A 26,189-nucleotide genomic window follows, 5' to 3' on the forward strand; every position below is an offset into this window, starting at 1 on the left:
GATCGCAACCCTTGGTGTTGCCCCCGCCCCTCGCTCAGCCAGTGAGCTGCCGGTCCATATGTGGGATCCGAACCCTCGGCGGGAGCGCCTCCGCGCTTCCCAAGCGGCGCACTAGTGCAGTGCGCCACCGGGCCGGCCCTAGAGATACTGTTTTTAATGAAACAATGTCTACCTCAAAATGATATCAAGGGGCCGGCCCGGTGGCGCACTGCTATAGTGCGCCACTTGGGAAGCGTGGCGGCGCTCCCACCGAGGGTTCGGATCCCACATACAGACCGGCCGCTCACTGGCTGAGCGAGGGGCGGGGGCAACACCAAGGGTTGCGATCCGTTGCCGGTCACGAAAAAAAAAAGACAAAAAGGAAAAAAAAATGATATCAAGGAGACTGCAGGAATTTGTTCAAGCAATATTGCCCTTAAAACTTGTCGATGACCTGGTAGAATGAAAGTCATCCTGGGGTGGATAAGTCTCATTATCCTTATCCAGTGGCATTTACAATGAAACACATACCCTGTACTAGTTGGTGTGAATTTAAAACAGCCGAGTACCTATTTGGATGTCTCATAGGAATTTCAAACTTAATATGACCTAAATGGAATGCTTTGTTTTCCCCAAGAATCATAATCTTTTCCCAATTGCCCCAGTTTGGGTAAATAATACCAACATTTGCTGAGTTTTGAAACCACAAACCTGAGTCTCATTCTAGAACAGGGTTTCATAACCTTGGCACTATCGATGTTTTGGCTGAATAATTCTTTGATCTGTATATATGTGTGTGGGAGTGAGGTGGGGGCCGTCCTGTGCATTTCTAGGATGTTTAGCAGTATCCCTGGACTCTACCCACTAGTTACCAGTAGTACATCCACCCCAGTTGTGACAATCAAAAATGTCTATAGACATTGCATTATGTCCCATATGTGTGTGTATGTATGCGTGTGTGCATGCGTGTGTGTGCGTTTTGAGGTGGGGGCAAATTCTCCCCTAGATGACAACCATTGCTCTCCATTCCTGCCTTTCCTTCACTCTCCACGTCTACCCCCAACAACTTCCAACCCATTAGCAAGTCCCTGCAATTCTGCATCCAATCATATCTCACCATCTCCTCTTCTATCTCTAGGGTGCCCATAACACTTACCATCCAACTGAGGACACTTTCAAGAGTGGAAGTGGGTCTTAGTGATAATTTGGTTGAGAAAAGAGGCAGAAAGGAGACTTTCCGTGGCAGCCCGGGATATATGATCACACTCGGTATCACTCTGATCCAAACCTCCACTGTCTGAAGCCTGGACTGATGCAATAGTCCTCAGCTGGTTTTACAGCTGTTCAATGTTAGCTCCTCACGACAGCCAGTGTGCTTTAAAAAAAAAAAAAAAAGGATTTAAGTCATATTATGTCAATTCCCTCCATAGACCCCTCCAGCGATAGCTTTGCATCACACATAGCACTTTCCCTGTCCTCTATGCTCACTGACCTTTCCTGGAACATGCCAAGCTCGTTGGAGCCCCAGGGCTATGTGCTTGTCAGCTTCTGCCTCAGATGCTCTCGTCTGGCTTTACACATGGCTGACTCCTTTTTACTGATCAGGTCTCAGCTTAATTTTTTACCCACCTCCTTAGAGAGGCCTTCCCTGAGGTCCACACCCACCTGCCACTACCTGAAAATTCTATCTCAGCTTGCCGTTGGTTTTCTTCCTCCCACTTAACCTATAGTGTTTTATTTATTTTTACACTGTTACTGAGATGTGACATACCTGCAGTAAAGCCCATAAACTGCACTAATCTTAAGTATGTAGCTCTATAAATTTGAATATCATTAAGCATATCTATAGCCACCAATCACATCAAGACAAAGAATATTTCCAGCATCCCAGAAAGTTTTCTCATGCCCTTTTGTAGAAATACTTCTTCTCACCTTATACTCAGATAACTGTTAATCCCAGGTCTGTCCCTATTAAATAGCCTTGTCTGTCACAATCTGCAAATACTGTAGTTTATTTGCTTGTTGACTTTCTGATTCTCCCATTAGAACACAAGCTCCTTGAAGGCAGGGATCTTGCTTATCTGGCTTTCCTCTCTCAGTCCAGTGTCTAGCTCTGTTCTCACATACAATAGATGCTCAATATGCTTTTGTTAAATAAATAAAAGAATCTGATCTTGTCTATGCAGTTTGAGAGATCCTTGCATCTAACTCTTGCCCTTAGATTCAATAATCTTACCCTATTGAATCACCAAATTTGACAAAATCAAGGTTTAAGCAATGGTGTGTATATGTGTGTGTGTATTTACACCATGTCAAGGAGCCAACCAAGAATTGCTCTTCGTATACTTCTACTAAAAATGAATTCTAGCAGAGATTCTGACTGGTGAAACTTTTCACAATAAGAAAGAAGTAATAATCTTCTTATCTGTCTATTCCTGAACAAAACTCCTAAAAGAGCTGAAATGAAATCTATGGAGGAGGAACAAAACACCAAAGTAAAGTATTTTCTTCTGACTTAAAAATATTTTAGTCAAAGGCCTAGTTATATTTCCAAAGAAAATATCTTTAAAATGTAAATAAATCTGGTTTTTACAAGTTGAAATAAGAAAACAGAAGGTTAAGAAATAGAAAAGGCAGCTGAAATACAAAATTCCTCGGAATTTGATGAAAATGTACTTGTACTTTTTCCAATGCAGATGCAATTGATTGTGACAAGTTTTATGCATCAGTACAGGAACTCTTTGGTCCAGAAGTGAAGAATCAAGATGTGAAATGCTTTTACAGGAAACTCTGCAACAACCCTGATGCATCAATGGACTGGTGTGAGGTATTCACTTTTCATGTTTATAATGTGATATCTAGGTATTATTTTTCTTAATTCACAATAAATAATTAAAACAAAATTTTACTTCCACTGGGGTGAAATCCACAATGCGTATGTGGCATGTTTTAATGCCTGTACCCATTAAGACATGGCCACTGTCCACAATTGAAAATGGGTAAACCAGGTAGCTGTTTTACTGTATTAATGAGTAACTCTCACATACTTTTAGAGCAAACTACCAATTGGAAGAACGGTATGTGCCATTATTAACAACCAAGATTTTAATGGCCTTCATTACATACCAAATGAAATATTTCTTTTCAGTAGTGTTAAAGTACACAAATTTTAAGTGCATCCAATCTCTTAATATAAGAGAAGGAAGAGATTATAAGTCACCATGTCCTACATTTCCTGAGTTATTCTTAAAAGAAAATTATGTACATGCATTCAGAGTAATTGATTTTAAAAAAATTATACGTTTCTCTTTCAAAAATTAATAGATATAATAGACTAAGGAAGAAGTAAGAATTTAAAGGATTTGAATATCATATTTTATAAGCTGATAGATATGTATAAATAGAACTTTGAACCCAAGGCATAGGAAAAAATACATCTCTCTCAAATATATTTGGGGTCATCACATAATTGACCAGGCATCAGGCTAATTAGAACATGTCAATAAATTCCAACATGATATAACTAGAAACCTGTGCTAAAAAATAGCCAAAATCCTCAAAATCAATCAAAGAAAAATCAGTCAATTAATTTTGGGAAAAAAATTGGAAACAAAAAAATCCTCAAAACTATGCTATCAACCCTAAGTGAATCATTATGCATTGTGTGCATGTATTGAAACAGCACACTGAACCCCACAAATATGTAAAGGAAGTGTTAAAAAGAAAAAGAAGGGCCGGCCCGGTGGTGCAATGGAGAGTGCGCCGCTTGGGAGCGCGGCGGCACTCCCGCCGAGGGTTCGGATCCCATGTGGAGACCGGTTCCCACTCACTGGTTGAGCGCAGTGTGGGAGCAACATCGAGGGTTGTGACCCTGTTGCCGGTCAGTAAAAAAGACAAAAAGGAAAAAAAAAAAAACCTTCTACTAAGTCTCTAAAGAATGCATAAATCCCATGTCGTATAAATTTTCTACAACTTAGGAAAAGCTGAAAAGCTATCCAACTCATTTTTTTTTTTCCCTTTTTGTCTCTTTTTTACTGACCGGTAATGGGATCACAACCCTCGGTGTCACGCCCGTACCGGGGACTGGCAATGGGATTGCAACCCTCGGTGTTGCGCCCGCACCGCGCTCAGCCAGTGAGCGGGAACCGGTCTCCACATGGGATCCGAACCCTCAGCGGGAGCACCGCCGCGCTCCCAAGTGGCGCACTCTCCAGTGCGCCACCGGGCCGGCCCTATCCAACTCATTTTTTTTAAATTTATTTTATTTTTAAAATTTTAATTTATCAATATGCAATGTAGTTGATTTTCGGGTCCCTTTACCAATTCCTCCTTTTCCTGCCTTCCTCCCCATCTCCCCCCATCAACATCATATCTGTTCACTTATCTTCACAAGTTCAAGGAATTATTGTAATTGTTTTGCCTTCCCCCCCATTTATTTGTTTGTATATTTGTTTATTTATTTTTATTAGCTCCCACATATAAGTGAGAACGTGCAGTATTTCTCTTTCTGTGCCTGGCTTATTTCACTTAATACAATTTTCTCTATGTCCATTCTTTCCAACTCATTTTTTGAAGCTAAAATGACACTGAATTGAACAAAGATAAAAGGTCAGGGAACTGAAAGCCAATATTACTTATGAATATAAATGCTAAAGTTCAAAATAAAATTTTAGCAAGTTCAATGTAGTGGTTCATTTAAAAAATCATTTTCAAGTAGAATTTATCCCAGAGAGGTAAGGATGGTTCAATATTGGAAAAGCCAGGGACATATTTCACTTAACAAGTTAGGAAAGAAAAAAAACTGATCTTACAGTCTTGATCAGAGGTTGGCAAACTAAGGCCCACAGGCCAAATCTGAACAGCCACCTGTTTCTGTAAATAAAGTTTATTAGGACACAGCAACACTCAGTCATTTACCTATTGTCTATGGTTGCTTCTGTGCTAAAATAGCAAAATTATATGTAATTCTAACAGAGACTGAATGGCCTGCAAGCCTAAAATATCTATTACTTGGCCCTTTTTCAGAAAAAGTTTGCTGACTCCTAATCTTAAAATAAAGTAAAACCAGGGGGAGAGATTGGATAAGGGGCATACAGAATGATTTCTAATAATAAATATGCTAATAAAAAATAAATTTAAAAAATAAAAAATAAATTAAAATATTTGATAAAAAATTAATAGCCATTCCTGACTTTAAAAGAAAAAAATTTTACTGGAATAGGAATAATAGAAAATTTTCTTAACTTGATAAAGTATATTCAACATTATACGATGTAATCCATTTTCATGGCCCTTTACCAATTCTTCCCTTACCCTGCTCCCATCCGCCTTTCCCATCTCTGGTAACCTCAGTTCTGTTCTTTTGAAAGTTTAGGGTATTACTGTGATTGTGGTAACTTTCTTTCTTTTTTGAAATTTTAGTGATTTGATGTTTTTAGTATCCTTTGGAAGTTATTTTTGGTAAGCACTGTAGTATTGTGTTATTAGTGAAAGTAATGGCGTCTCCTTGCTTTTTTTTTTTACAGTAGATGTGACTGTAAAATGCATGTATGATAAAGTACATGGCTGATGTGCTATGTGGGCAGGCAGCAAGGGTGCTTCATGAGCAGTTTTTAACTAGTAAAGAGGACATCTTAACTCTGTTTCTTGTCCTGTCTCCAGAAAAATTGAGAATTATAATTTCTCAAATGTTGACCTCCTCCCTGGCACTTGGTGCAATCTAAGTACAGTGCTTACTTATCTTCCTAAGTACTAAGTCATCTAATCATGCACTTCCTCATTTAATCCTACAGCAAGGCATAAACTGAGAGCTATTACCAATTCTCCTTGTTTTACAGATGGGGAAAACTCAGGCACAGAGAAATTAAGGGACTTGCCTGATGTCGTGTGACTAGGAGACAGTAGATCCAGGATTTGGACCCATGTCCAAGTCTTAATGCAGCCAATACATCTCTCATAGGATATTGCTCCTGGGTTTCTTCCCACATCTGTTCTTAGACATTTAACACATACATTGTCACTATCTGCACAAAAATTACATGGAAATTCAACATCAAGTTAAATGGCTGTCTGTAAACTGCTTTTTGAATATAAGTATCCTAGACATATAGGATGGGACATTATTTCAAATTAGATGACAGCACAAACAATGTGAGGTCCTTCCAGCCCTGAGAAACATTGGAATTCATTAGCATTGAAACCAAAAATCATCATTCCCATTACTGTTTCAAGTTATTATCAGAAAATTATTATTTCACACTATTATCTCAGGTTGAACCAACCACTAACATTGATGATTTTTCTATTGTATTTTGCACAATTTAACTTGTACTGAGCCATGTTTATAAAGTAAAGGTGTGATCGGCAGAATTATAAAGGTTTTTGCCTCTCCCAAGATTACTGCCACCTGGTTATTCAATCAAACAGTAACACAGGCACTGCTGTGAAGGGACTTTACAGATGGGATTTAGATACTCACCTTAATGTAAGGAGATTATCCTGGATTATCTGGGTGGGTCTAAAGTAATCACATGAATCCTTAAAAACAGAAGAGGATGATGGCAGAGAGACTCCAAGCACAAGGTGGACTTGAAGCTGCTTTGTTGTTACTGAAATGTAGAAGCCCATGGACTAGGACTGATAGAGGCCTCTGGGAGCTAAGGGCAGCCAACAAGGAAATTAAGGCTTGAACCTCAAGCCAACAATCTGAATGAACTTGAACGCAGCTTCTTCCCCCAAAGTCTCCAGTAAAGAACACATCTCTACAGACACCTTGATTTTAGTTCAGTGAGACCCATATTGGACTTCTCGCCTAAGGAACTGTGAACTGATAAACAGGTGTTGTTTTAAGTCACTATTGCTTGTGGCAATTTGTTTCAGCAGCAATAGAGAACTAATTGCAGAAGGGAAAGTGTCAACATTCAAAAAAAGTGTATGTGCTGTTATAACCAACATAAACCAAATGTGGCTGCAAGAGGAATTCAAACCCTCAAACTTGTTGCAATTAGGCTAAAAAAATAAGTGGAATTCAAACTCAACAGTGATGTTAGGAGGTGCATCAGTTGCAAAACAAGAAAAGGACTAAGGATTATTATCTATAGTAGACGTTGGAAGGTTTGTGGTATTTTTGTGTATAAGATGGGAGAGATTTGAACATGTCTGAGCACTGAAAGGAACAGTCAGTATAAAAAGGAAGAGGCTGAAGATATTAGAGGAATAAAAAGACAAACCCTGAAGAGATGGAAGGGGATGGGATGCAGAGAACAGGAGGAGAGGTTAGCCTTGGAAAGGAGAAACATATCATCTTTCAATGGGGAAGGAAGAAAAAAAGGATGAATCCAAAACCAGGTTTATTTGCAAGTGGGGTGGCAAGAAGCTCAGGCAGCTCTTGTATGGTGGCTTCTATTTTCATCTGCTGTAGGGGGTGAGGTCAGCCGCTGAGAGTGACGAGGGTTGGAGTCACGAGTTGGAGAGAGGAGGAAAGTGTATTAGTCCGTTTCAATTGCTTATAACAAAGTACCTGGAGCTGGGTGATTTATAAAGGAAGCTAAGTTATTGCTTACAGTTTCTGAATCTGCGAAGTCCAAAGTCCAGGGAACACATCTGGTGAAAGCTTTGGTGGTGACAATACCACAGGGGTCTCACATGGCAGAAAATGGCAAAGTGGAAAGAAGGATAGTTCCTTGTGCATTGTTCTTTTAAAGCCCTCAGAACCACACCCCTGACCACCATTTTTCATTCATTCACTAGGCATAGTCCTCAGAATCTAATCACCTCTTCTAGGTCCCACCTTTCAATGACCATCATAGGATTTCTCACCCTCTTAACACTATCACAGTGGGGACTCAGTTTTGAGGGGACATTCAACCCAAGGCAGAAGGTTTGGCATTGTTTCTATGACAATGAAGAGATCGCCTAGGGAGTATGGGGTGATGGCCTGCCTAAGAGGCCCTGAGACTCCAGGAGGCTGGAGCTCGTGAAGGCTTGGTGGACCCATCTGTGGTTCCGGGAGGTTTTCTCTGTGGCTGATCAGCCACAATAGTGTGGCTACAAACAAACAAAAGCAGTTGGATTCCCCCGCTGTGACCAATGCAGTGGTGTGAAGGGATAGAGGACTGTGGAAATGTGTGGTTGAGGTGCCAGGGCACCAATTCTAAACTGGGTAAGAAAGGAAGCAATAGCCACAGGGGACTGATGGATTAGGAGGGACAAGAGGCTGCATTTCTCTCTCAATTCTAATTGACTGTGGAAGTCGTATAACTCTTTCTCAGTGAGTTTTCACATTATTATCAATTTATTGCAGTGCCCATCTGACTAATCATTCTTATTGGAAAAACTGGTTCCATCCCCAGGTGGACTGATGGCTTTAAAGTTCTACCCTAAAGAGAGTCTAATTTTCTCATTATTGATAGTGGTCTTGACTTAATTTATAATGGTTTTTCTCCCTCCCATGAGACTTTCTCAATCTAGGCTTTCTAATAATAACAATAGCTAGTGTTATTTTATTTATTTTTTTTTTTTGTCTTTTTGTCTTATTTTTCCGTGTCCGGCAACGGATTGCAACCCTCAGTGTTGCCCCCGTACCGGACCAGGGACCGGCAACGGGATTGCAAACCTTGGTGTTGCTCCCACGCCTCGCTCAGCCAGTGAGCGGGAGCCGGTCTGTATGTGGGATCCGAACCCTCGGGCGGCAGCGCTGCCGCGCCTCCTAAGCGGCGCACTATCCAGTGCGCCACTGGGCCGGCCCGCTAGTGTTATTTTTTAAACAATTACTATGTGCCAGGCACAATACACATACTATATCTTTTAAACTTCATTTAAAAAATAAAAAAACAAAACTCAGAAGTTTATTTTTTTATTCTACTGACGAGGAAGTGGATACTTAAGGAGGTGAAAGTATTTGTCCAAGTTCTGGGTGTCAATTAGTTGTAGAGTCTGAATGCAAGCACCGGATATTCTGACTATACAGCTCATGCTCTCGGTGTGAGGCCAGAGCGTGGTTCAGACACAGGGCTGAGGAACAGATCAATACATGGCTCTTAACTGCATGCCACGTCAATGAGTGATGGCCGAGAAATTGATGTGACAAGAGATTCCTGTGTGTTCCAACACAGAGCTATTAAAAGCACTGATCTTTTGTTTTTTCCAGTCCTTCAGAGGTCATTAGATATGAAACCCAGAAGTTTTGTACCCATGAAAAATGAATGGTGATTTCTGAAAAGATAATAAGTTAGTTAAGCTTTCATTGAGTGCTGATTTTGCTGGTGGGAAGAAGGGAACATACAAGAGAGAAAGTCTGGATGATTCTGGTCTTCCTGCAGAATTGGAATCTAACTGTAGTGAATGATTAGGGCAACCATTGGACATTGCGAGGTTTGGATGTGGGGGTATGTAAAGAAAGAAGTAACATTTGTGAAGCAACTGATGAAAGAATATATCTTAAAATATAATGCTAAGCCATCATCTAGAATCAATACAAACAAAATATTATCAAAACAAATTGATGCAAAGCTGGTTTTGATTTTCAGGTGAGTCAATGTGGTTCTTTTATACTCAAAATGTGGTCCCTCATGGGAAGCTTGTTAGAAATGCAGCCTCTCAGACCCCACCTCCGATCTGCTGAATCAGAATCTGTCCTTTAGGGTCGGCCCGGTGGTGCACTGGAGAGTGCACCGCTTGGGAGCGTGGCAGCGCTCCCGCCGAGGGTTCGGATCCCATGTGGAGACTGGTTCCCGCTCACTGGCTGAGCGCGGTGCGGGCGCAACACCGAGGGTTGCGATCCCGTTGCCGGTCCCCGGTACGGGCGCGACACCGAGGGTTGTGATCCCGTTACCGGTCAGTAAAAAAAAAAGACAAAAAAAAAAAAAAAGAATCTGTCCTTTAACAGGATTCCCTGGGGTTTGTTTGCACACTGTTTCAAAAGCACACTACAGATTATTCCATTCATTCATTAACAACATCGGCTAGTCACAAATTTATAAGAAATACTGATAAGTGCCATTAGTTCATAAGAATTTATTTCTGCTTATTAATAAGACAAATGAAGAACAGCTTATTTTTCTAATTTCTCAGAGTTACATAATTTGGCAATTTATTGACAAATAAAGAGTGGTTTTCTTCTTCAGGATGTTCTTTCATAGTGATTTATTCTCATATAATGCCTAGAGAGTAGGATTTGGAAAAATTAAGTGAAGAAGCTGCACGGTCTCTAAAATTCTGAAGCTCCCCCTAAAAGAGATGAAAAATCTGGCCCAGAAAGTTTCATGACAAATGGGTTGCAACAGTCATCCGTGAGGGGCCAAATTCAGTGTCGAGATTCTTAGCTGGGGTCCTGCCTGATGAAGGCTGATTTAATTTCCAAATAAATGACAGCTCCTAATAGATCTGAGAAGGGACATCAGCCTGGTACATTGGTTCATCTATTGCAAAGAAAAATCAGTGACTGCTCAAAAATCATGCATCCTCAGTACACGGTTTTGTTGAATATATTCAACTGTCTCCCCTTAATATAGGGAACCCCTGACATTTATAAAACGAGGTGTTGACTCTTCAGCTAAATTAGACTTTATATTCAACCAATATCCAGTCTGTTACTTCACAGCCAGTTCTGAGATATTGTGCATGCTTATGTGTGTTGTTTGGGATTTTAGATCTTTGGATATTTCTCCTCCGAAGAAGACGCTATCGCTTCCCAGATGGATGAAGAAAATTTGGTTTTCCTTGTGTCTAGAAAACAGCGGGTTGTAATTTCAGGTGACATTCTTTATTTCCCTCCCAGATTAGCATGGGTTTTAATACTTTTCTCAGAAATAAATACTGGGAATTTAACATTTCCATAGAATCACTTTTTATTTTATTAACTTGCTCAATATTTCCTAAGTGTAGAGTTAAAGTGACAATGTCACATGTAGTATCAGCACAAACTATACTTGCAGTTGAAATTGAAATATTATCATTGCTCTGATGGATGCTATATAGGGAAAGTGGAGGGAAAAAACCTCCCATTCTCCTGAATAGGCTCAGACCTCATTAAAGCTTTCTACAATGGCATCTCGCTAATGCACAGTGAGATTGGAATCGCATTTCTTTTACACCAAATTGAATCACGTTTCTTTTAAAATATTCTAAAAATTAAGTTTTCAAGTTTTCACCAATAAGGACTGTTCTGCACACTCTCACCTACCCGTGATTATCTTAAGGAGGTTTCCCCTACATCCCTAAAACTGAGTTTGGGTCAATCATGAAGGGGCATTATTTCGGTTTTGGAAGTCTCCAGTATGCGTCATTTATTTTCATATTTGAGCCTGGGACCCAGGAACTCCCATCCCCCTCCACTGCTGGCATTTTGGATTTTTCTTCTTTCTTCCCTCCAAGGTGAAAGCAGTTCTGGAAGAGGAAAGGCAATCCCTCCAGTGTACTCCCATCTTCCAGCATTTCATCCAGTATTTTGAGATGAAGTGTGTAGTCTAGTTTGAATCTGGTGTTCCGAAAAAAAGCACCCGGCTGCTGATGGTCAGCTCTGTGCCCCATGAATATGCATAATCAATTTTTTAAAAAAAGAATTAAAAATAAAATAAAGCACCTGGCCTTATTTTGGTGCTTTGTGAACAAAGCCAGTCTGTCCTTGACCCTTCCTTAGCCCATCCATTGTCCTCACCAGAGCCTAGCCTCCGGCCCTGGGAAATGTTGTCAGAGAACAGGTGCAAGAGGGCTGTCACTGCTGCCACCAGCTCTGAGCTGAGGAGGGACAGGAGGCAAGAGGGAAGTGTTGCTGACATCCTAAGTTAGAACTTCGAAAGCATTTTTCTAGATAGAAGTTGGGTTCGTCTGTCACTCAACAAACATGTGTTCAGGCCTAGTATGTGGGAGGGTGCTTTTCTAAATGCTGGGGACACAGCAGAGCAGACAGGCACAAACTTCATGGAGTTTGCATTCTAATGCGGGGAGAGACAATAAAAATCAAGCAAGTGAAATATACAACATGCCAGATGGTAATAAGAGATATAGAAAAAGATAAAGTAAGTGGATTATGGAGAAAAATAAAGCCAGAATGTGGGAAGGAGAAGTTGGTTTGGGGCTGGCAGCACAGAGGCAGTGAGGACCTGAAGGAAGACAGAGAGCCAGCCCAGGGATTTTGGGCAGGGGGGGAGCACGTGAAGGGGAAGCTGGAGGGCAACAGCGGGCGTGGGGACAGGTGCACAGGGCCTGCGGGGCATGCCAACGACCCACTGGGCAAGCTCTTGGAAGCTGCGATAGAGCTGTGGACAGAGGAGAGGCGTGATCTGAGTTACACCCTAAATGTTCGTTCTGGCTCTGTGTTCAAAATTGTCTACAGCGGGGAAGGAGTGAAAGCAGCAAGGTGGTGGCTTGGAACAGGACAGTGTTTCTCAATCTTTTCTTCATTGGCAACCCCTAAGGAGCCTTTTTAGACGTATTTTTCCTAATCGTCTCCCCCACCCACCCCATCACACCCTACCCTGCTCCATGACATGTTAATACCTGAGATATTAATTATGAAGTGTATTTATGTACTATATGTATATCTGTGTTTTATACACAAAAAGAGTAAGACTTATTCATGCCCCCCCATCTCCGAACCGATCTGTACCCCTTGGGGGCAGGAGCTTCTCTGCGGGTTCACACAGATGCTGTGGTGACACCAGGGTGTGACATCTGCATTTCCTCTCTGAGTTTTTGATTATAAAAATCAAAGAAGTCCAATATATATGGCTTTATCTTTCAGTACAAAAGCACAGAAACATGGAAGTGTCTAGTTTTTTTTTTTTTTAATGCACAAAGTTAAAAAAAAAGTCAATAACAACATTAAATTAGTTTCATCCTGTTATAAAGGAGAGCCTGAGATAGTATTAAGTTTTTACGCTGTGTAAACTATGATGGTGACAGTTTGAAGAAAGAATTCCTAAGAAATATGAAAAATCTCAAAATAGAAATGATTCCAAAAGATGCTTAGAAAACGCATTTTCTGTGACATGTGCACGCGTGTGTGTGGGAGCGGAGGGTGGGAGTGCATTTCTTACATTTTCTTTGGGAATTCATGCACACATTTAGTTGGAAAGCTCCATATAGCAGATTAGTATCTCTGGGGATCACTAAAATGCAATGATTGCTGGGTTTTGTGCTTTTATTTTACTTTAATCTTTAAGTAACTCGGGACTTTCTAGCGAGAAGTTGATTTTCGTTTTCTTTTTTTTGAAACAAACCTATCAAATGAGTCTTAGGGACTATACCGCTGAAGTTGAAACAAATGTTGTGCCCTTGGAAGGTAGCAGAAGGCGGGATGTGATCAAGTGCATCGTGAAGATTCCGCAGCTGGATTTACTAATAGCAGCTTCTCAGAGAGGATTAATAACAGTCTTTAATAGCCAGGTAATTCGAAAGCTTGGATCCTTCCCTCCCTTTCTTCCTTCTTTCCTTCCTCCCTTTCTCTTTTGTTTTGTCTATGCATTACTGATATATATCAGGATCAGCAGAAACCATAAATCATATTTCAGAATTGTTCCAAAAAATAAAACCTAGTATTTAATAATGAGGAAATTGCTGACCCCAGGAGCAATTTTTGAGATTGGTAACTGCATTTGGCACTGTTCCTCAGGGTGTCCTGTTAAACCACATGGCATCAGCACCATTAAGGGATAATCCTGGATGATTTCTCAGATAAAATCAGAAGCACTCACAAGCCAAGTGATTTTATCATTATCCTATGAAGTCATCAAAGGTCCCATCAAGAACCTTGAACTTGGAATGAAAAAAAAAAAAAAGGCTCACATTCTAGCCCCTCTGTAGGGTACATGCTATACAGAGACCTATACCCCCTCCCCATGCATACCAGAGTTCCCCCTACCCCCTGGGAAACTGCCCGTCGCCAAGGTAGTTACCCAAGGAAAGGCACGTCCCCTTTAAGACGAACAGAAGATTGGAGGAAAGCAGGGACCCTAAATAAATTAGCTGGGGCTAAACACTCTGGTGCCAGAAGAGTAGCAAGTAGATTAACTTATCTGCTTAGCCAGATCTCCCATGTGCTCTGAGTCCTGTGAGCTGGGTGAGGGTCTTTGCATAAGCTTGCAAATGATTTACACCCCTGCCTGATCTGTTCACTATATAACTGTTGTATGTACCGTGTGGTGGCGTGGATATCTAGCTGGCCGGCCACCGTCAGCAACTCCTGTAAGTCTAATAAACAGGTGTCTCTACCTATTGAAACACTGGGTGAGTTTTTTGGAATAGGCAAACACTACGGGAGCACCCCCCCCAGATTTGGGGCTCCTGCGATACACCTATTTTACTATCTATGACGTTGAATAGGGAACTTAATGAGTCACTTGTATCTTTTCCCATGTCTTTTGTCACATCTGTAGCCAGATGTGACATCCCATCTCAGCCAGAACAAGTCTCCATAGCTTCTTTCCTCTTTATGACAATAGCACCTGGCCTCTCTCCTCAGAGGATCATAGTGAAAGTCAAATGAAATGATGAGTGTAGAAACACTTTATGAACAATAAATCCCAAAGTAAATGTAAGGCCTTGTTATTATCAACATCATTTTATTTCTAAATTTATGTTTTGGACTTCCATTTCCAAAATATGAAAGATTTTAATGGAATGGAGGATGATATATCCTACATAAAATTTTACTACTAAAATAAAAGGTAAATGTTTGGTGGTAAATACCAACACAATAATTCTAATTATTAGTTCATTTCCAACTAGAGACAAGCTTTGTACGAGTAAAATAGATTGGAAATAACCATCACGATGAAAATTTCCACAATGATGTTTTAGCCCTTCAGTAATCTCCAGCTCAGGGAGTCTTTCAGAAATTGAAGTTACAGGCAGCCAGATTCTATCACAGGAGAGGGCCAGCTGGGCCGCGGGGTGCAGTGGTGTGGAGCCGGGGCTTGGCCTGGCGCTGACACTTACACCTGTGCACGGTACTTAATATCCCCATGCCTGCTTCTGAAAGTTCACTGCATTATTGTGGCCTGCCTTCCTTCCTTCCTTCCTTCCTTCCTTCCTTCCTTCCTTCCTTCCTTCCTTTTCCTTCTTCCCTCTTTCTTAGCACACACTTATGAGTAATGACATGCAGTATTATATGTATAATTAATTATGCTTCAATAAAAATATATATACTAAAAACAAACATATCTCTGCATTATTTCTCTTCTCATTTTTTGCCTTTATTTCCTCAGAAACAGAACTAAAAGGGCATGTAAAGAATAATGTGAATGTGAGAAGGAAAATAATGGTCTGCAGAATAAAATAGTTCAGGATTGCATGAAATAGTGAGGAGGTACTATCATATTTCCAGAGATATTTCACATGTACACACACACACACACACACACACACACACACAGGTGCACATACGTATACTCACGAACATGCAGACACATCTGTTTCTTATAAGATAATGCAATTGGAGAGAAAAGATTGCAAAACATTAATTATTTTAAGATTTGATGCACTGGGAATAAATAGTATTTCGAATGTCACATGCCTTACACATAAGACGACACTTTGTGTGAAGAAAGTAATTTAGAAATGTAGGTCACAGGGATAATTTATAAAAGGTAGCAATTCATAACCCAAAATATCAGGCTGGCCAGTTCACTTACTTGGTAAAGCGTGGTCTTGATAACACCAAGGCCAAGGGTTTGGGTGCCCGTACTCGCCAGCTGCCAAACCCCCCCCCCCAAAAAAAAAAAAACAAAACAATATTGAGAACTCAAAGTATCTTATAATAAGTTAATCCAGGGCCAGCCCGGTGGTGCACTGTGCTGGTGCACCGCTTGGGAAGCGTGGCGGTGCTCCCACCGAGGGTTCGGATCCCACATATGGACCGGTTCCCGCTCACTGGCTGAGCGAGGCACGGGGGCAGCGCCGAGGGTTGCGATCCCGTTGCCGGTCCCGGTCCAGTGCGGCGGCGACACTGAGGGTTGCGATCCGTTGCCGGACACGGAAAAAAGACAAAAAAAAAAAAAAAAAAAAGTTAATCCATAACTTTGGCTCTGTCTGAAGTAGAATAAATGCAGTTAAAGATTGTCTTAGTGATATAGACTAAAATGTCATTAATAAAAATTGATGCAAAAAAAAGGTTGATTTTAAAAATTCATAAGATATCTATAAGGATTATGAAACTTTTGAAGAAAGCAGGTAAGAGATTTTCGACAGGTGACTTCCACTAAAGATGCATGTAAAGTGACAGAAGGGGAAACCACAGGCATTCTGTCCTGCTGCTCACCAGTTTCCTTACGGTGCTTTATTTTTCCCATCTAGAAATGAGTCCCTGCTTGGAAAAGCTTTTTTGAACTCTTTCGAGGAAAGACAGTCAGGAGGTGGCCAAGGCTAACGGTTTTAGTGACCTCCCTGATCTACTTTTTCTCAGTTTCACATAATCCGCTCCTTCTGGGAAGCCACTTTCTAGACATTTCCTAAGACCACCTGAGCATGCAAAAGAAATCAGGTCATTGAGATACTTCATTTTAGGAGCAATTGCCATGCCTCACGGTTATGAGAGGCTGCTGCACACACACTAGCTCTCTGCATGGGACAAATCCATGGCTCTCAACTAGCACAGTACCTAGGGCAATAGATTATTACTGAACAAAAGGAGACCCACTGGATAGAATGTTCTCTAAGTCTCTCAGACTTGGAGAGAGAATGTTCAAATGAAAAAGTGCTATCTTTTCCTATTGCTCTATATTCATATTGATCTATTTAGCATTCTTTTAATTACTTTTGCCATTGTCGTTAGTATTATTTTGCATTCCTAACTTTGGATATCAAATATTTCTCTGAATAACTACAGAATGTGAGGTAGTTTGCAGATAGAAGGAACAAAGTAATTAGCAAAGTGTAAGACTCTTAAGAGCAGAGTCACCAGGCTTAAAGGTGAGCCACGGAGGTGTAAGCCTTGCCCCCAACACTGTGCATTATTCTACAGAGCTAGCAGTTTCCAGGGAAGGAAGACAGGGAGGAGACTCATGGAAAGTAGACTCACAGGTGAGATTAAACCAAGGAGTTATGGTGTTGTTTTAGAATCAGCATTCTCATCTTTAATTGCAGTGCCAACTAGGTTTCACTATTCTCTTTCTTCATAGATGAGAGTTCAGACCAGCATCAATATTACAGTAAGTACATTTTTTAAATTCCTAATTAAGTCAGAGGTAGGGTTGTGATAAATGTTCCTCCGCAATTAATTAAAATCTCAATGCAGTGCCTGAATAGGCTCCGGGTATAAGATGTTTCATAGATTGTAAAGTTATGTTTATGGACTAGGATCAAAACCAAGCCTTGAGCAATAGCAAAGAGGACCCAGGTTTGGCTTTCTGCAATTAAATTGACTGCAGAGAATTCCTTGGAAACTGATCACTCCTTGGAAGCTTCAATTTGAAAGCTTCTCCTAAGTTTTTCTGAGCCACCCACTATGGAAGAATGTAAAAAATGGACACAGCCCAAGTTGTGAGAACTAAAAGGAGACAGCTAATGGAAATAATGTGGGAACGTTTCATTTTAAACTTGGAAATGGCATAAAAATTTTAGTGCAATTTTGTCATTTATTTCATCCATGCAGCTAATCGGAAAAGTAAACTTGCAGCACATATTACAAAGCTGTAGTGACTTGCTCACAGAATCCCACCATGGCTTGAATGCACTAATTACAAAGCAGGGTGCCATGCTGCCTGGCAAAGGAATCTAGACTTCCTTTAAACCTCTCAGTTTTCATTTCTTAAGCTGAAAACAAAAACAAAAACAAACACATTGGAATTCCTAATGGGCTGTACAAAAGATTCAAGGGCATGCTTGCATGGAGGTAGAAGTTTCTGGCACACTAGGCACTCAAAAGTGGGAGCCGTTATTTCTGCCCAGCAGTGTGTTGCTATTGTTGATATTCCAGATCCTGGCTATGCCAACTTGATGACTTTAGGCAAGACATAAGATACGCTCATTGGCCTTAATTGAACATTGACTAGATGATCCCTAAATTCTAGCTAAAAAGATTTAAGCATGGGAACAAGGTCAGAGAACTTGCTTCGTCAATGTCCTGCATCTAGTCTCCCTGTGCCATGTGAGGAGTGTTTTTGCAGAGGTGAACAGTGCACAGAGACAGCCATGCATTTGCAGGGAGTGGCTCCAGCACTGGCTGAATCATCCTCTAGCTGATAGTGCTGAGAAACTCCACGGAAAGGCAAAAGGAAAAGATGACAGCCTATCCTCAAGTCACCCACATGGGATGTGAGGCGAGGCTCCTCTGTAAATAAGGCAGCAAAATGCGGCTTTAACGTAACCAACCCCCTCTAGTAACCATGACCATGTCTTAGAAGGACATGCATTATATCCCCTAATCCTGTGCTTTTCCATCAGGATACCTCGTGGATTACGGGATGTGATTACCTCTCACAGCTGAAGCGAATCGTTGCCACTACAGAAAGGACCATTATCGTCTGGGATTATAAAGCTCAGGGCAGCAGCAGCCAGGTACTGTGCCCAGAGAAATACTCAAAGCAACGAGAATCCACTTTCCCTACTGAACGTCAGTTTCCTCATATATAAGACGAGAGGTTTTCATTACATAATCTCTTAGATCAAGTTCTGCATTAATATTCTGTAATTAAAAGGGAATGTTCTTTCCATATAATGTATGTTTCATTCAGGGGGTTTTGTTTCGTCTGCAGACTCAGCTGACCTCTTGGTGGCTTCAGTCAGCCGCTCTCTTTGTCCTGACCAATTTCCCCACCCTTTCCTCGCAAGTGTCCCAAAATTCCATTTCTCTTCTCAGGCCCTCTCCCTCTCAACAGATGGACTAGCCCCTATTTCCCTGAGAAAACTGAATCCATCAGATTCGTCCTCTTCACAATTTCAGCCCCCTCACCTACAGCTTTAATTAGAAATACACACCACCTCCTTTCCTTCTTTCTCTCTTTGAAGACAAGATATCTTTGCGTGGACACCCTTTCCCCTCCCATCTCAGCCAGAACAAGTCTCCATAGCTTCTTTCCTCTTTATCTTTCTGACATTCTCTCTCCTTCTAGGCTCCTTCCCAACCTCTTCTTAGTCTTTCTCTCATTTAATTCAGGTCCCAGGTCAAAGGTTACTTTCCCTGACCATGGGACCTAAAGTGGCCTCTTCAGTCACTCTGTATCACAGCTCTCTGATCCATTTCCTTAACTGCACTCTCTCATCTGAAATGACCTGTTTTATTCATCTCTTCCTCCACGAGAATGGTGACTCCATAAAGTCAGAAACTTTGTCTTGTTCATGACTGGATAGCTGTGCTGGGAATAGTTCTTGGCACATAGTAGGTGCTCAGTAAACACTTGTCGACTCAATGAATTTGTAGATAGTGAATTCCAGAAGAGCAGTAGGTATATAGCTTAATTATCCAGTTCAATAGTACAGAGTTCCCTGATGAATACTTGCTGAAAATTTTGGGGTAAACTTGAACATGAGGATATTTTTTTCTCCTGATAACTCCTTGTAAAATAATTGGGACTTTCATACTTGATTTTTTTATGTTTACCACCCAGTTTTATGTCAATGGTCTGGTAACACCTGAGACTTTTAATGCTTCCTGTTCATAGTTCCTTATAAATCCAAGAGAAGGCCATTCATAGAGATTAATACATCAGAAAATTTGATTAATTTTTGAGCCAGGGCATACACCACTCCTTCCCCACAAAGCACCCCAAAGCACAATGTTGGTCTCACAGCAGGTGTTCCTTAACTTTTATTTGGTTAACTTTGAATTTTGCAAGTTTCTTTCTCTAAAATAAGAAACATCAACAAGTAAAACTTTTATCAAATGATAGGGGCAATATTTTTTAAATCGAGCATGGTCATAACTCATTAAAAGCACCTTCTGTTCATAGGAGAACTACTTTGTCATCAAGCCCGTGGACCACTGCCTGCTGTGCGTGTGTGTGGTGCCTGTCCCCGACCAGCTCTGCCGGGATGACATCCTCTTGGGTGATGATGGTGGTTTTGTGACCAGATTCACAGTAAATAGTGATGACTTCGGACTAAAGCAGGCAAAATCCAAAAAGAAGTTACAAAATCAGGTCTTAGACTCGAAGAACTTTAAAAGGTAAGGATCATTGCTCCAGCATTTCGATAATGAAAACCAAGTGCCAGACCCCATGGCAGAGATTTAAGAAACGAAGCTGAATAAGAAATGCTTCTCACCACAAGGAACTTCCAGTATAACAGAGAAGACAGACAGGAAAATTAACAATCGAAATTCCTACTTCAAGTGCTACTGGCAACTAAAACCTACAGGTTTGGAGAGTTAAATAAAAAATTAAGTCATGAAAAAAACTATGAAAGATACATGTGACTTCACTAGCACTTGAATAAGGAAGAAGACTCTAACCATATAAGTGATGGAGACATAAGTCAAAGAAAAAGTTTGATAGACTTGATGATATACAAAATAAAACCTCCCAGACATCAAAAGATAACATTTAAAAAGGAAATAAACTGGAATCAATATTTATGACAAATATGGCAGACAATGGGTTGATACTGTTTACTAGGTCTTAGAATTCAACCAAAAGCCAATAATTTCTCAAAAGAAAAATAAACAAAGGTCAGGAATGGATAATTTGCAGACATGCACATACAGTATAAATGGTCCATCAGATAATACTGCTAACAGTGGTTATCTCCAGCTGATGACATTTTTAGAGTAAGGCATATGTTAATTACTTTTATTAGCAGAAAAATGTAAATTGTGTATGAAATACATCTTTCTGATTAATCAAAGAAGTAAAACTTATAACCAGATAAATTTTCACTTATAAAATGGAAAGGGTTGAAAATGGGGAAGGTCTTGGAATGAGTATTCTCATATATTGTTGGCGGTGAAAATGTGAGTTAGATCAACCTTTCTAGAAAACAGTTTGAGAAGATGTGCCAAGTGTTTTCATAAACATTTATGCATTGGGACCTAGAATCCCTGTCTGTTCAAAAATATAAGTATGGTTATGACAGCATTATTTCTAATGGTAAATTATCTAGTGTCCAACAATAGGGAAGTGATTAATTTAAATGATTGATTATTTATTATTATTATTTTTTGTCTTTTTCCGTGTCCGGCAACGGATCGCAACCCTCAGTGTCGCCCCCATACCGGACTGGGACCGGCAACGGGATCGCAACCCTCGGTGTTGCTCCCGTGCCTCGCTCAGCCAGTGAGCGGGAACCGGTCTGTATGTGGGATCCGAACCCTCGGGCGGGAGTGCCGCCGCGCTTCCCAAGCGGCGCACTATCCAGTGCGCCACTGGGCCGGCCCTAAATGATTGGTTATTTACATAAATAATTCAGACATATAGTACTATATAATATAAACCTAATATAATACAAATGAAATATACGTAATGTATTTATATATTAAATATATTTTTTGTCAGACACCCCCAAAATACTTAAGGTATCAAGATGTTCAATAAATTATTTGTATAACCATATTAGGGAATGACATGCACCCATTAAATTATGTTTTGAAAAATATTTAATAACATGGAAAATGTTTATGATATAATGTTAAGTAAAAAGAAATATATTTTTATGCTCATATTAATCCAGTTTTGCAAATAAGTATATATGTGCATATGTATTTCTACTTAGAAAAATATTGAGTGTAAATATCCAAAATATTTATAATAATTCTCTATAGGACTTCAGAGGGGTAATTTTTATTTTCTTCTTTATGTTTCTTTGCATTCTAAATTTTGTACAATAAACATTTATTTTATTTTATTTTACTTTTATAATTAAAAGTTAAAAAAATACAGGACTTTGTTATTAATATAACAAATGTTTTATTCCAGAGTTAGAATATGCAATTAAAAGCCCATTACAGAAGTTTTTCAGCAAAGTAAGGGTGATAGTGCAAATATTGGACTGGGATTCTTCTAGATTATTTTTAAAATTCTGAATCTATAGTTCCAAATTTGATGATAGTTTCATAAAGTCATTTTTTCTAGTTCAATAGTTCAAATATGCAAATTTAGTGAAGCAGTTAGAAGTGATATAATGTTGAGGACTATTATACATGCAGATTTTAGCACAGTTCACAGTTACAATTCACTTAAAGTCAAAATGAATTGCTGAATAGAAACTCGACATTACATGTTTGTGTGTCTAACACAAATCTCTCTTCCTCTTCCCCTTTTAAATTCCCAGTGTTAAAAGGAAGCTACATAATGACTGGGTAATGAAAATCAGATATATTCCAGCCCTAAATTGCTTTGGATCCTGCTCCTTAGACAGTGCTCATTCACTAGTTTTGGAAACCTTGAAGAGACTCGAAGATAATTCGTAAGTACAATAGTTTATAAGTATGGACATTCTGTGACTTTAAGAGTTTTTACAGTGATAAAAGCCCATGGCAGCCCTGGAACTTTCAAACTGGCTTTCACAAAAATCAGATGTTAACTATTCCATTTGTTTGACAAGGTCAATTAGATTTTTCAGGAGGAAATTGAAGTCATTTATGCAAATCCGAACACGATGCGTCCTTCTAATAACAATTTGCTCATTTGTTGTTTATTGCTATAATCTACTGTAATAAATCCATACAGGAGAATCTATAACTACATTTTCCAAATGTAGTTCTGTTGGTAAAACTTTATAACTTTAAATTAATTCTTACAGGTGAGTTGGTTGGTCAATAGCCCATGAGTATGATCTGTAACACAGTCATCATGTATCATGTCTAATACACAAGATGACATTCCTATAGAAAGGTGAATTTTAATACTGTACAGTCTCATTTTCAATCTGGCTAAATATGAGCAACTAAATATGAGAGAACAGCTATTATATTTTATTTTTCGGGTTTAAAAAGGCATTGAGATATATGCTGTAACATGGATAAATGCCAAAAACATAATGCTAAATGGCAGAAGCCCGACAAGAAGACTGCATATTGTATAATTCCATTTATATGAAATGTCCAAAAAAGGCAAATTTATAAATACAGAAAGAACACCAGTGGTTGCCTAGGGCTGGTGGTAGGAGCAGGAACCCCAAACGGGGTGACGAAAATGTTCTAAAACTTATTGTGGTGATTGTTTCACAACTCTATAAATTTACTACAAAATTAGCCACTTACAATGGGTGGACATTATGGTATGTAAATTATAACTCAATAAAGATGTTTTAGAAAAATCCTTTGAGACTTCTGGTTTCCAATCTGGCATGCACGGAGCTTGGAAGTTATCATTCCATCCTAGCAACAAGTAAAAACTGAACAAACTGAAAAATCAACAACTCCTCTTGGATCCATCAGAGAAGTAAAGTGAAGCAATTTTGTTGCCTCCAAATTGGAGAGACAGAAAAATACTGAGAATCACAACTTACTGGGGCAGAAATCCATGAGCAGAAATGTCTGGAGTAATCAGTACCAGGGTAGGAAAACCTAAACTGTAATTTGACAAATTTCTGGGGGCTCAGCATGGGCAACTTTGAGAGTTAAAATTCTGAGAAGGGGTGGGCAGTCATAGGGGATTCCCCAGTCTTTTGTGAGTTTTACCTCCAGGAGCTCAACCAGGTTCTTGCAGTGAATATTGGAGAAAAATCCCCCTGTGCTTCCAGCAGGGGGAGAGGAAAAGAAACCATTTTAAGATATGGAGAGCATTCTGTTTTTAACAAGGCCTGCCCTCAAAGGAAGCTATTTTGCCAGAACTAAGCTATTGGAGTTTCATCAGAGAAGAATCAACCTGGGGTAAGAGAACTATCCAACTCCATCCCACTCTAGCCATCTGGTCTCACCTAAAAGGTAGGGGAGAGCAAAACTGAGATGCACGTGTAAAGTTCACAGCCCAGAGGCGCAGGCTCACTATGTGAATGAGACCTAATCACAAGACTATAAACCACTGTATCTCCCCCAACACACACACACTTACCATAACATTAATAAAGCCCTTTTCACAGCAGGTCCTTTACCTAGGACATCATGTCCAGCTGTCAAGAAAAAACTATAAGGCAGAAAACATGGCAAAAAACATGATTTGAAGAGACAGAGGAAGGCTCAGAACCACAATTAGACATGGCAGGGATGTTGGAATTATCAAACACGGAATTTAAAACAACCGTGATTAGTATGCTAAGGGCTCTAATGGACTAAGTAGACAGCATGCAAGAACAGGTGGTCGTTGTAAGCACAGAGATGGGAACTCTACAGAGTAAGAAGAAATGCTAGAGTTCACAAACACTAATAGAAATAAATAACGCCTTTGATGAGCTCATTAGTAGATTGAACATGGCTGAGGAAAGTTTTCTGAGCTTGAGGAGATGTCAGTAAAAACTTCCAAAACAGAAATCAAAGGGGAAAAAAAAATATCACTGAAACAGAACAAAACAAAACAGACTATTCAAGAACTGTGGGACAACTACAAAGGTGTAATATATACACACACACACACACACACACACACACACACACAAATACACACACACACATATAATACATATATGCATATATATGTATATATAAATGGGAACACTAGAACAAAAAAGAGAAAGGAAGAGAAGAAATATTTAAAGCAATGACTAAGAATTATTCCAAATTTATCAGACACCAAATCCCCAGATCCAGGAATCTCAGAGAACACCAAGCAGGAAAAATGCCAAAAACAAACAAACAATCAATACAAAACAGACAAACAAACAAAACCCTATATATAGGCATATCATATTCAAATGATAGAAAATCAAAGATAAAGGAAAAATCTTGAAAGAAGCCAGAGAGGAAACACTGCTTCTCTGAAAAGAAAAAAATAAAAACCACATCTGTTTTATCTTCAGAAACCATGCAAAAAATAAAAGAATGGAATGAAATATTTAGATCCGCCAGCCTAGAATACTGTACCCTGTGAAATTATCCTTCAAAAATGAAGGAGAAATAAAACTTTTTCAGACCAACAGAAATTGAAGGAATTTGTTGCCAGTGCACCTGCCTTTCAAGAAATGTTAAAAGAAGTTCTTCAGAGAGAAGGAAAATTATACAGGTCAGAAATCTGGATCTACATAAAGAAAGGAAGAGCATCAGACAAAGGAAAAGTGAAGGTAAAATAAAAACTTAGTTTTGTTATTCTTAATTGATCTAAGATATAATAGCTTGTTCAAAATAATAACAACAGCAATGTATTTGATTATTTATGCTTATGTGTATGTGTATATAGCATGCATATATACAAATGAACTTGGAAAAGTTCATGAAAAGACGGGATTAAAAGATAATACGAATCCTTCCATTAACTTTCTGAAGTACCCTCATATATATGCATATACCGTTGCTATAAGGTCCTTTAAATGCTCATGTACTAAGTGTTATTTGAAAGTGGATTTGGAGTAGTTGTAAATGTATACTGCAAATGATAAAGCAACCACCAAAAAAAGTTTTTTTAAAAAAAGTAGTATATTGTGCTGACTTCGGCAGCACATATGCTAAAATTGGAACGATATAGAGGAGACTAGCATGGCCCCTGCGTGAAGATGACATGAAAATTTGTGAAGCGTTACATATTTTTAAAATGTAGGACTTAGCACTGCATTTTTTTTCCACTCTGGCTTATAGTAAATTCTATACAAGTCACATGCCCACTTTATAATCACAATGTGTTATCTCTCACAAGGATAATAAAAGTTAAAGCACTTTGAAAATTTAAAAAATGCAGTATAGCTAATATGCTAAGAAAAAGGAGAAAATGGAATCATATAAAATGCTCAATTATGGGCCGGCCTGTGGCTCACTTGGGAGAGTGTGGTGCTGATAACACCAAGGCTATGGGTTCAGATTCCTATATAGGGATGGCCAGTTAGCTCACTTGGGAGAGTGTGGTGCTGACAACACCAAGTCAAGGGTTAAGATCCCCTTACCAGTCATCTTTTAAAAATAAATAAATAAATGAAACAAAATGTTCAATTAAAATAACAAAAGATGGGGAAAAAAGTGGAAGACAAAAATAAGAACACAAGAGAAAGGGCGATGTATAGGAAACAGTAACAAATAGAGGAGATAGTATTCCAACTAGGTGAATAATCACTTTAATATCAATCGTCTAAATACACCAATTAAGAGACAGATTGTCAGAGCGATCCAAAAACAAGGGACAATTATATGTTGTTTACAAGAGAGCCACTTTAAATAAAGATTAAAAGGAAAAAGATGAAGAAAGATATATCATGCT

At 39.4% G+C, this 26,189-nt stretch overlaps 1 protein-coding gene across 1 annotated transcript in view; it reads left to right on the top strand.

Moving 5' to 3' along the window:
• Positions 1-26,189, top strand: part of WDR64 (WD repeat domain 64) — a 130,329-nt gene that overhangs the window by 3,618 nt on the left and 100,522 nt on the right. Inside the window, exons 2-7 of the mRNA XM_008575260.1 lie at positions 2,676-2,806; positions 10,629-10,731; positions 13,262-13,365; positions 18,361-18,474; positions 19,869-20,080; positions 22,180-22,314. Coding sequence (XP_008573482.1) covers positions 2,676-2,806; positions 10,629-10,731; positions 13,262-13,365; positions 18,361-18,474; positions 19,869-20,080; positions 22,180-22,314 — 799 coding nt within the window. The remainder of the gene's footprint in view (positions 1-2,675; positions 2,807-10,628; positions 10,732-13,261; positions 13,366-18,360; positions 18,475-19,868; positions 20,081-22,179; positions 22,315-26,189) is intronic.

Source organism: Galeopterus variegatus, unplaced genomic scaffold (assembly GCF_000696425.1).
Source record: "Galeopterus variegatus unplaced genomic scaffold, G_variegatus-3.0.2 Scaffold1162, whole genome shotgun sequence".
NCBI lineage: Eukaryota > Metazoa > Chordata > Mammalia > Dermoptera > Cynocephalidae > Galeopterus > Galeopterus variegatus.